General features: G+C 40.7%; 1 protein-coding gene across 1 annotated transcript in view; it reads left to right on the forward strand.

Annotated features, from left to right (window-relative positions):
- Positions 1-12,745, forward strand: part of USH2A (usherin) — a 1,035,348-nt gene that overhangs the window by 240,438 nt on the left and 782,165 nt on the right. The window contains exons 16-19 of the mRNA XM_089684798.1: positions 187-681; positions 4,265-4,519; positions 7,941-8,113; positions 11,424-11,568. Of these exons, the coding sequence (XP_089540924.1) occupies positions 187-681; positions 4,265-4,519; positions 7,941-8,113; positions 11,424-11,568 (1,068 nt within the window). The remainder of the gene's footprint in view (positions 1-186; positions 682-4,264; positions 4,520-7,940; positions 8,114-11,423; positions 11,569-12,745) is intronic.

Here is a 12,745-nt window from a genome sequence, read left to right on the forward strand (position 1 = left end):
CACTTGAAATATTTTCAAATTGTGATTTTTAATATTTTAATGGTTCTTTTGTATCCCTCGCTCTTTATGTTTAGCTGCCTAAATATCTTCTTTTTTTATTGCAATAATATAACATCCTTTTAAGATTTTTAACATCTTTCCAAAAATCTCTTATAGAGTCTCTTTATATTTTTGTTTTTGTGCTAGGTCCACAGAGCTACACGGATGGATATCTGTCGCCTTATACCACATACACATATCATGTTAATGCCAGGAATGTGCACGGTGCCATCCACAGTGCCATGGTCATGTTTCGAACAAGAGCTGGAGCACCGCTTGGTGACATAGACTTGAGCCTTAGTTACCCTGTAGGCCAGTACTCTGTCTCTCTAAATTGGACAATTTCCACATATGACTCTGGGCCTGTAGACATCTTCAGACTGATATATACTTCAACAGGTTCTGCTGAAGTTACTATTGCCTACCAAGGACTTGACACCAAAGTGACAGTACATAACTTAACTCCCTTCACCAGATACAATTTTTCAGTTGAAGCGTGTAATTCTGAAGGATGTCTACAAAGTGCACTGCTTACATTGGTAACAGCTCAAGCACCGCCGGTTGGCCAGACACCACCAATTGTCAAAAATTCAGGCTCAACAGATCTGTACTTACAATGGTCACCACCACTGCAACCAAATGGTATGTTTTTGTACTTGTGTTTGTTGTATGTATCTAGTTGTCTCGGTAGTTAGAAAAGTGCATTTCAAACCTAGGCTTATGTCCTATCTGAATTAATCCAGCAATTTTTGGCTGTAACCTTAAAAATTCAGCATGGAAAAAGTGGGGCCTGAATTAGCTAGGGTTGATTGTATAAAAAGTAAATAAAATACCTACTTACCAAAACTACTGATTATTTGTACACAAAATACATACTCCTTTGTTTTCTCAGGAAGCGTTTAATTACTTTGTTGTACAAGTTATCTGTGCATTTCAGTTCCAGCAAGATTTTCTTTTCTATTGCCATGAAGACTTATTCTTAAAGTTAAGTCTGCCCAGTCGTATTTGTGGCATAAGTTATTGTACACCTGCTAGATGGCCCCAACCCACAGTATGATTGGTTGAAGCAACAGTTTAATTGACATTTACTGCAAGCTACAGGAGCCAGCATTGTTGATGCTAAAGGCCTCAAAGCAAATTTCTTTGACCCTAGCAACACATGATAGCTATCTTGGCTGAAATATGATTGCATAAAAGCTCTAACATAAACATACATTACCGGAAGCAGTGCAACCAAGAAAAAAGCTATGAAATGAAAAGTATAGACCAATATTTCTCAACCATTTCAACATGGAGGAACCCTTGAAATAACTTTCCTGTCTCAGGGAACCCCTGCTAAAAGTTACTATATCTACAACCAATGATACATTAGTGAGATGGTCAGTGGGAGGAATGCTTCTTATACTTGTGGTCATTGGAAAGAATTACCCCATTACAGATGGCTAAAAAAAATAAATGGTGTCATCGGCAACGTATCTGAGAGTCAGAAATTGCTCATTGATTAAGGAACCCCTAGCAACCTCTGGAGGAACCCTTGGGTTCCCTGGAACCCTGGTTGAGAAACCCTGGAATAGACTATCAGTCAGTGATTCAGTTTAGGCAGTGTTTAGGCCAGCAGAGAAGACCTTGCTAGCCCTGATGGCCCACCGCTGGAAGCATGTCCGATTTATAAAGGTTTTATTGTAGTTATGTATAGTATATTACTACAGTATATAGATAATATGGTTATATATAAAATCCAAAACTTTTTTTCTTTTGGACAAAGTGGTTACTGTGAGTTGTCCAAGTAGACGGCTTGAATGTTGACAACACATACCTTATTATTATTTAACAAGATTTACTCCAGAAAAGGTAAAAAGTAGTGAGGTATTTATAACCCAAAAGTGATTCTAAATCTTTTTCTCAAAAGATGAAAATCTACTTTAACAGTCCTCAGAGTACAGTACCAAAAAGCAAAAACAAAAAATGACCTTAGCATCCCATGAAGTCTATATAATTTGTGATAATAAGTCAAGCCTCCGTATGTTAATAGAAAAAGCCCAAATTAGTTTTTTTTCCAGATAAATGATTCTCTGGTGAATTATATTGTACCCTCAGACGTATCATTTCTGCAGCTCTTGGGCAAATGCTTTCTCCCTCTTGTTTCTGTGACATCTTTCAGCATCAGAAAAGCTTTATAATGATATTTTGTCTAGTGCCTGATTGTCAAGGACAATTATTTTTAGTGTCAGGATCAATGCTAATTAGGAGTGTTTTAGAACAGATAATCTACACTTCCAAAATAGTTACTGATGACAGAAGAAAATAATATCATATAATACATTTCCTCTTGTTAATGAGTTCCTTATGCAAAAGAAAAAAAAAACATTATGTTTTTAGATATGCATGGCACCTGTAACACTAGAAGTGTAATTTATATGTGTAATGTGTTTCCATATAGTGAAAAGTAACATGTTAAAGTGTAACTAAAGGCAAAGCTTTTTTAGTTTTGGATGAAGTGCAGAAAGATTAAAACCCCTGTCAGATTTTTATTGCTGTCTGTGCCCCCTGGTAAGCAGATTCAACCTCTATACTTGTCCTGTTTACCATTATCATTGAAAGCGAAAGTAAAATAAAATGCCAAATTTTGGGTTGTCCTCAGAAAGGGTGAAATCTTCCAATGGCAACAATAGTTCTGGTGGCTTGGGGGTCCCCAAGGAATTCCTTTAATTTACAGGGATTTCCTCTCACTTTCCATTTGGCTATGGGACAGGAAGTGAAAGGAAATCTCTGCAATGGGAAACAGATGGCGGGAAAAAATCTGATAGGGGTTATAACTTTCCCTTGCTCTGTCCAAAAAGAAAAAAACATTTGCTATAGTACTACTTTAAATGCCTGCAGTTACCATGAAGTAACTGTACTTAAAGTGATTGTAGACCCTTACCTAGTGAAGTAACTGGCTTTCAGGTGATACACAGAGGTGAAACAAATCTTCCTACATAAGTTGTACCTGTTAGTCTCCTAGTTCACTATAAATACAGTGTGGAAAGTGAAAGACAATTTGCGCAGTCATTAATAATGTGAAATACCATAAACTATCTGTAACATATAAACCTGGTGTACATAAATCACAAACAAATCAATGTGCTCACAAATCTGTGAATCCTTAGTTGCTACTCAGCACCGTTAGGAGTTTTCGCTCCACCCCTTCAAATTATGGCACAAAAAATGATGCAGCACAACTAAAACAGTGTCTCAGTTACTTCTGGGTCGATCAGGTCATCTGTGATGTAATTTACTGTCTGGCCTGGGCCGCTGTGGAGCCCAGGGCTGTCTAGTTATACATACATGGAAGTTGCATATATGTGTTTTTGATGTCGCTGGAGAGCTGATCAAAACCAGGCCAGGTGCCTGTCATGTTTGCAGTATTTTCCGCTGGTTTAGAGTGGCCTGGCTGGAATGTTCACTGTATTTTTCTCATTTGGGGACACATAAGGGCAAGATGGCTGAGGATGACATCACATCCGGGTTAATTGGGTCACCTGCGACATCACTTCTAGTTCGGCACTGATTGCTGTGGAACTCAGAGCCAGCCAGTATTGTATATATAGAGATTGTGCTGGGCTGCCCTCATCCTACTAAGGAAGCTTTTGGAGGTGTAACACATATAGGAATGGAGTCAAGTCAGCACATTTGATACCAGCATCGGGTGGTGCGGATACCTGTGGTGAGGAGGGGGTTTCGTTTTATACTATGTGCAGAACATAGCACTGAGAGTGTCTCCATTTAAATTTTATTAAATTGTTTTTAAAATGTATGGAGAGCACTATTGGATTTATTCCTTTTGCATGAGGACATGCCACAAGGAGAGGAGTAGGTCAACCTGAAGCTCCAGTCCATGTGTCGATGCCTGTGATTGTTACTGGGAGCCAGAAGCCAGGTGAAGTATAGCCCTAGAGGGGAAAAGTACGTTTGACCTTGATTATTGATTAAGATTCAATCCAGGAGGTCAGAACATATGATTCAGACACGTAGGTGAAGCATTGAAGTGAAAACTGTGGTATCTGGTATTGCTGGTGGTTGGCCACATATAGATATTTCTGGACTTCTTTGTTTCATCATTTGGGACTCATTTATTTAGGAGACACTCTTAGTTGTGCTGCATAATTATTTTTATCACATTATAATTAAAGCTCACAATTATATACCTTTTGAGCAACTAAATAAATCCCTATATTTTTTATAGGCATTATAATAAGGCATGAACTATACATGAGGCGCATACACCAGACCATGGAGAGGCGCGTCTTCCATGCCAGCGGGTGGCTGAACCCTCAGCCATTGGTGGAATCAGAAAATGAAAATGCTTTGCAACCACCAATTACCAGCGCCATGATCACTAACTTGGAGCCAAACACAGAATATGAGTTCTGTCTTGTCAGCACTAACATGGCTGGCAGCGTTGCTTCTGAATGGGTAACACTTAAAACAGAAGAGTCTGGTAAGAATTTCTAAATTTTTTCCCAAATATTCTGAGCATTTGTGTGGGTTGTATCTCTAAAGATGGTCAAAATACAGGACAATATCAATAGGCAACCCAAAGTAAAATCATTCAGTGAACTGCTGGTGTTGGCCAAAAAATATTAGAATGCTGCTAACCTTAGAATGTCCACAATAAAGGGGTTGTAAACCCTTACATATACCAAATGAAGTGACTAACCTCTCAGGTGTATCACCCTTTTCTAGTAAGGCTGCTAGGCTAAGTTTAGTTTTTGGCTTCACTGTAGTCAGTGGAGCAGCAAATATACAGTATTGTTTTTCTTTGGTCATGGTTTCCTGAACTGGGTGTTTGATTTCCTCTAGAAGAAGGGGAAGGAGAGAAAGAGGCGCCAAGCTGCCAATGGTGCAGCAGGAATTATTCAACAGTGTACGTTACAATAAAATAATATTACACTCACAAATGTCCGGACAGCTCCTTTCTCAAGTCTCCCGTGGTGGTTCTCTGGTGGTTGGCCCAGATCCCTGGCTTCCACACACTCATGTCATCTCAGTGGTCTTTGTCGGGAGTGAACTGGTGGCTCCACATGGAGCTTGTTATATGTCTGTCTCAAGTGACTTTTGTGAGTGCCATATTGTATTTTACATACACTGCTACAACATTGGTGGCATGGCAGCTCTTTCTCTCTGTCCCCTTCCTCTGTTGCAGCTTTTTGGTTCCCAAAAAGAGACAGCCTAACTCCAGCCAGCTGTGTCAGCTATAGACTATACACTAATTGATTATAGCCCAGACCTCTGGGGTTTTATATATCTTTTATATTTGGCTATATACACATGCATATATCTTTGTCATTTTATATCGTTGCTTATCAACATTTGAAGTGTACCCACTGTCATCTGATGTTGATATAGTCCCTCATACACCATTCAACCTAATTTCTTAAGATCATCCCTTGCTTGTATCAAGCAATTAGTGTAGCGCTGAGTGTTGGTAGCTTTTCCTATTTGATTTCCCCCAAATTCCAGAATATAGGGCAGGGAAAGTCAAATGACCAGCATGAATATTCATCATGCTCTAGCCAATCCCCAGAAGGGGGTGTGCAGAAGGTGGCTGAGGAGGTAATAAATGTTTGGGAGGCCTTCCAGAGTGTTCTTTCTTCTCCAAGGAGGGTTCCAGTTCTCTGGGGCTGATTCCCCTAGTTGAGAGCTACTGAGATAAGAAATTGCAGTCTGGGCCTCAGCAGGAGCTGGGCTAAAAGCCTGGAGGAGATTGCTAATGGCCTTTTGCTGGAGGGCACTGTCCTAAAGTCTTGGTTTGGAGAAGGATCTTGTTATCTCCCTCACTGAGGATCTACCTTTGGATGCTGGGTGGCAGATAACTCCTGGGATATTATGAGTGAACCCTGGTTTGGGACCATAGTGTGTGCTGCTCTTGTAGAGATTTTCTACTAAAAAGTTTCCCCTCCAATTGATTGTTATTAACATTTTGGAAAATCACGTGATCCTGAACCCCTCCCCTGTTTAAGTTCTTCAGCAATAAATTCTAAAAAGATATCCCCTAGACTGAGCCTGTATGGTCTGTGTGCAAAGAACTGTGCTTGTGGATGCCAGTGTCAGTGCTAGGAAGAGATACCTGGTATCCTTGTACCTGGTACACCCTGGTCCCCTAGGGCGTAAGCATTACACATAGATGAAACAAAAGCCTCCTACATAAGCTGCATCTGTTTATCTGTAGCCATTTTTCTTCTAAAGACTAATAATGCACACATTTTACACAGCATTTCTGAGCTCTAGCAGGCAGGGGACTGGGTGTAACCTGGGACCTGAGTGGAGGGAATGGACACACTCCCTCTACACAGATCATAGGGAACCGTACACAGCTGAGACTGTCAATCAGCTTCTATGTGCTGGAGGGGGATGGGGCTGTCTACCGGGATTATGTGGTGTTAGCATAGACTGGCAGGATTAACTCATGCAGATAGCAGAGGGAAGAGATAGTAGATAGAAACTACAATAGGTGCATTGAATTGAGGCAAATATATACTATAGAGCAATATGCCTTATTCATTTTCATTTCTGAATTTTACAACCACTTTATGAAACACTTTCAAAATTGTCCATTCAGGGGGGGTCTGTGTTTTTCTATACATGGAAGTTGACTTACCATTTAAAATGAAACTCTAAGCAGATATGAAACACACAAACCAATGCAGCTTTGTAATAATTTATATATCATTTTGGCACACCATTGTGGTATGCTAGCACTTACACGAGTTAGTGTTAGCATTAAAATACATCAGTGTTCATTGTGTTGGGCATCATCAGGCTGCCTAACACTATAACACAAATAAGGGACATGTACCATTCCATAATGCACATTAATACCATGGCACATGCTATACTAAACTGCTATGCTTGTCCATTGGTGTGGTGTGTTATAATGAAGGACACATATAATGTGCATTGCCATGCAATACTGCAAGGCAAAAGTTAATTAAGAGTGTAAGTATCTGCATGTGCCTTGGTATCAGCCTTTTTTCAGTCCCTGTACAGTAGGGCTGAAGTGTGAGACGAATGAACCAGCAAAATGAGTCAATTAGCTCATGTGCTGACAAGAGGCATGCTGATAGGAGAAAGGAGAGTGGCAGAGGGTTGACATCATCACTGTGCTGCTTCTCCTTTCACTGTCCAGTCACAGGCTGTGGTGGTTCTGGGACATGCTGAGGTTTATTTACTAAAACTGAAAAGTGAAAAATCTGCTGCAGCTCTGCATGGAAACCAATCAGCTTCCAGGTTTTATTGCCAAAGCTTAATTGAACACGCTGAAGTTAGAAGCTGATTGGCTACCATGCACAACTGCACCAGGTTCTGAGTGCTCCAGTTTTAGTAAATCTCTCCCTTTGGGCTCACAGGAAGTGGGCTGAATAATGCTGGCCATCAGGCTTAGGGCATCTTTCGGTGACATAATGGTACTGCTGGGTAGATATTTGGATTGAAAGTGAATATTCCTACAAAAGCCTTCCTATCTTATCTTTTAATGGGATATGCAGAGATATTGGAGATCAGGTTGAATCTCTGTTCATGCTATAGTTTCCTGAAAACTGGCCAACTTTCACTCCATGTATGAGCAGACTTAGTGAACATACATTGACTGAAATTCGGTTGGTCGACTTCTGTACAACCAGACCGTCGGGTTTTCCCCAAATGATCAGTGCCATTGGCTAAAGCCGGCAACACTGATCATTGTGTTCTGATGGCTGGGAAGTCTCCCCACTGTAGAACACAATAGCACAACGGAAGGGATTTCTTCATCCAGAATGTTGGAGTATGTGGATGGAGGAATCAGGTCATTTTCTTTATGGTTCAACCAACTTTTAAGACTTTTTTTGCTTGTTATTTTATTTACTTTAGCATTGTTTCTACAGAGCCTATTTTCATGGCGCCCCCCACTGTGGTTCATCTGTCGTCACACTCTCTAAACATATCATGGGAGAGACCTTCTAATGATGTATCCAGAGGGGAAGTCACTGGCTATATAATTAACCTGCTGTCCAAGAACCTGGTGGGTGCATTAGACTTGGGAAGAGCTTCATCGGAGGTAAGATCACGATCTCTGCAATGAGCAAAGTGCTACATTATACAAAACAAGAAGATCAATCCAGACGTATTGAACAAGATCACAGTTTGGGTCAAGGGTGGACTGACCATTTGAGCAGTTGGGCACTGCCCGAGGGCCCGGGGTCAGTAGGGGGCCCCATGAAATTTCCCTGGCACCTTTTATAGGCTCTTTTGGGTGTGCTTTGAGTGTGGGCAAGGACACAGGGACCCCATGATCCCCTATTGCCCGGGGGCCCCATGAGTTTTCAGTCCACCCCTGATTTGGGTTGAACATAAAGCGATTTTTTTCATTGTTACCTTATCCCCTTATTATTATTGTAAATTGTCATAACCCCAAGTAAATGTTAAATGCACAAGTTAAAGCGGTATTAAACCTAAAACCAAAACTATAATATAATGAAGCTTACCAATCATCAGATTTTGGTGGCTGCATTAGTTTTCTTTTTTTTTTAATCTTTTTTCTCTCTGTTTTCACCTGTGAACTGACCAGTAACACGCCTCCTGTATTAGAATGCCCCTACTCTGGATGAAGGAGCAACAGAGACACCTTTGGACAGCAGCATTGTTAATCTGGGGAGAGGGAAGTGTTAGATGTATTAGGAGATTTATACACACTAACAAACTAAAGCCAAAGGCCAGCTCACACTGACATTACACAAGCGGTAACATCAACTTATATTTTGGTTATAAAGATTTTACATAAATTAATAAATCCGATCATTGTACACACCCTTGTCAGCGGTAAATGTTTTGTTTCAACCCTGTAACTGTTACTTTTGCAAGGGAGCTTGTTTTGTTGAAAACAGCAAACTTACTGGCTGGATCTCCAGATGAACATAAAGGAAAGAAAGCCTAAAAAAGAAAATTAATGTAACCATCACATCTAATAATTGGTAAACTGCAATATAATAAATGTTTGCTTTTGGGTTTAATACCGCTTTATTAAAAAGGATGCCCCGATAAACATCTTAAGAAGTACATACAGTGAATTTTAACATACAGCAGAAAAATAGGAGAGAATCAATCCATTCAGGATTACCATCTAGAAGTAGAAGGGGTACAAACAGATTAAAGGACGGAATTTTCTTCCAGTATATAGGGAAGCAGCGTGTGTCTTGACAGAGAGTAAAGGTGAAAGCAGTGCTGGATCAAAGACTTTAAAGAAGATTTCCGGCCAGATTATCGGCTGAAGAGATATGTTTTTATGGCTGGAGGATCAGTGAGTGCTGTTGAAAAGAAAATCAGCGTTTCAAATGATACATTCTACAGTCAAACTTCCTGCAATGGATAGATTTTGAAGAAAAGCTTCCAGCTCTGAGAGCAATTCCCTACCCTAAGCTCCTTCTCACATTAACCTTCCTTACAATCCTCACACTAATATTCCTTCTAACCCTAATAATAAGCATCTCTAATGCTCCCTGTATCCCTATAACACTAAGGCTAGATTCACACCTATGCAGGTTGCGTTTGAGCCGTTTCTGCATTGCGTTTTCTGTTTTTGCACCTGTGGTTTTTATGGATTTTTGCCGTGTTTTTGATGTGTTTTGTGTTTTTTTTCCCATTTTCTTGTTGCTAGGCGTATTTAAAAAGTAAATCACATAAAAAATGCAGCAAAAACGCACTACATGCTTTTCTGCAGTGTTCCCATTGAAGTCCATAGAACCAAAAACGCAACTTTTCGCATTCAAAAAAGTCCCTGACCCTTTCCAAAAAATGCAACAGGTGAAAACGCGGAGATGTGAACATGTCCCATAGAAAACATGTTAAATGGATGGCACTGCGTTGCTGCAAAACACTGCAGAAAAACGCTTAGGTGTGAACCGAGGGTAACACCAGCAATTCTTGTAACCCGACCCTAAACCTAACTAAAAAATTAATACTAAGAGGTCAATTTACTAAAACTGGAGAGTGCAAAATCTTGTGCAGCTCTGCATAGAAACCAATCAGCTTCCAGTTTTTTTTGTTCAAAGCCTAACTGAACAAGCTGGTGTTAGAAGCTGATTAGCTACCATTGCAGAGTGCCCCTATTCACTTGAATGGGTCATGTTTGGTGGGCTCTACACCTGCCAAAAGCATTAATGGGTATAATTCTTGACACGCCGCAAAGCAAGGCATCACAGCCATAGCATGTGTACACCCACAGCTAAATTAGGTAGCAATTGGGGGGCAATAAGAGCGCGATTCAACCACCAGGTTTTACACCCCCACTGCTAGTGTGGATGAGCCCAAATTCCTGAATGTGGCCAGACATTCACTCGCTGTGAATCAATCACTGTCATTTATAACACATGCACCTGGAAGATTCACCCGGTGAATGTCAGACTGACTGCCTTATAAATACGCCCCTAAGTCTTCCTGTGTCCCTATACCTAGCCCATTTGGGTAACCCTAACACTAACTCTCATGCTGACCCCTAATGTTCATTTTGCCACATTACTGCAATCCATAGGTGTGAACCATTCAGGGCAAAGTAAGAGGTTTTCTTGAAAAGATCTTCTTTCCATTCATCAATACTTACCTTCTCTGTATTCTACCGCTGCTCTGTTGGTGGGAGCAGAGTTAGAGAGTCCAAACCCTATCTTAACTCCAGGTGTGTTAGAACTTACACAAGGTTAATGACCTTCTCCTCTCCTCCACATCATAGTGTTTGGCCGGGTGATTGGGCGCTCAGGCCCACTGCACCCTGGAAGGAAGAGGAGAAAGTCACATGCTCCTCCATACCTGGAAGTACAAAGTATTTCCAAGGACTCCAACAGACAAATGAAGCGGCAGGGGAACACAGCAAACATAAGTATAAGGTCTCATGCACACTGGACATTTGGCCATATCTCCTAGATGCATTTCCTTCTAGCAGCAGCATTTTGGCAGAAAACGTTTAGGTATGTGAAGTGCTTGGGCATTAATTCATTTCATTGGCCATAATAATAATTTATTCTGGCAATTGAAATGAATTAACACTCAAGTGCTAAATGCGCTGAGAGTTAGTGTGTGTTTACACACATTTACATGAGACAAGTCTCACCCCTAAATGCCTATATGTGCATGGGCTATCATAGGCTGCCATTCAGAGGTGTATAGAGAGAGAAAAGAAAAACTCTATGCACCCTGAACAGCAGCATTAAAAATGTCCAGTTTGCACGAGGCCTTAGTGAGTAAACGGCTTGTCAAGAGAACCTGTCATTTGCCCTGAATGAACAAAATGACAGGTTGTCTTTAAACTTGATTTAGATGCTCCATTTCATCTGATGGTATCAAACAATTAAAAATATACATATTTTTTCTTTCTCCAGGTGATCTATGTTGCTGAGAGTGATGAATTTTTTTATGAAGCATCAGGGTTGGAGCCTTATGTGGAATACGCCTTCACTGTAACACTGTGCAATAAGGTGGGCTGTGTGACCAGTGACCCCGGACTTGGAAAGACTTTGGCAGCAGGTAAGAGTCTTACAGTGGGGATCGAAAGTTTGGGCACCCCAGCTAAAAATTTGTATTAATGTGCATAAAGAAACCAAGGAAAGATGGAAAAATCTCCAAAAGGCATCAAATTACAGATTAGACATTCTTATAATATGTCAACAAAAGTTAGATTTTATTTCCATCATTTACACTTTCAAAATAACAGAAAACAAAAAAATAGCGTCTGCAAAAGTTTGGGCACCCTGCAGAATTTATAGCATGCACTGCCCCCTTTGCAAAGCTGAGACCTGCCAGTGTCATGGATTGTTCTCAATCATCGTCTGGGAAGACCAGGTGATGTCAATCTCAAAGGTTTTAAATGCCCAGACTCATCTGACCTTGCCCCAACAATCAGCACCATGGGTTCTTCTAAGCAGTTGTCTAGAAAACTGAAACTGAAAATAGTTGACGCTCACAAAGCTGGAGAAGGCTATAAGAAGATAGCAAAGCGTTTTCAGATGTCAATATCCTCTGTTCGGAATGTAATTAAGAAATGGCAGTCATCAGGAACAGTGGAAGTTAAAGCAAGATCTGGAAGACCAAGAAAAATATCAGACAGAACAGCTCGCAGGATTGTGAGAAAAACAATTCAAAACCCACGTTTGACTGCACGATCCCTCCAGAAAGATCTGGCAGACACTGGAGTTGTGGTACACTATTCCACTATAAAGAGATACTTGTACAAATATGGTCTTCATGGAAGAGTCATCAGAAGAAAACCTCTTCTACGGCCTCACCACAAAAATCATCGTTTGAACTTTGCAAATGAACATATAGACAAGCCTGATGCATTTTGGAAACAAGTTCTGTGGACCGATGAGGTTAAAATTGAACTTTTTGGCCGGAATGAGCAAAGATACGTTTGGAGAAGAAGGGGCACAGAATTTAATGAAAAGAACCTCTGTCCAACTGTTAAGCATGGGGTTGGATCAATCATGCTATGGGGTTGTGTTGCAGCCAGTGGCACAGGGAACATCTCACGAGTAGAAGGAAAAATGGATTCAATAAAATTTCAGCACATTTTGGATGGTAACTTGATGCCAGCTCAGGACCTGGTTGCAGTAATTCCTGGCAAACCTACAAACATTCCAGTTGTCCTTTCCTGCAACTCGCTGGGTACCTCCCCTCTAGGGCACAATCCCCTGCGCACACTCTG

This window comes from Staurois parvus, unplaced genomic scaffold, assembly GCF_062004578.1.
Source record: "Staurois parvus isolate SC_StPar_1 unplaced genomic scaffold, SC_StPar_1.0 ptg000357l, whole genome shotgun sequence".
NCBI classification, from domain to species: Eukaryota; Metazoa; Chordata; class Amphibia; order Anura; family Ranidae; genus Staurois; species Staurois parvus.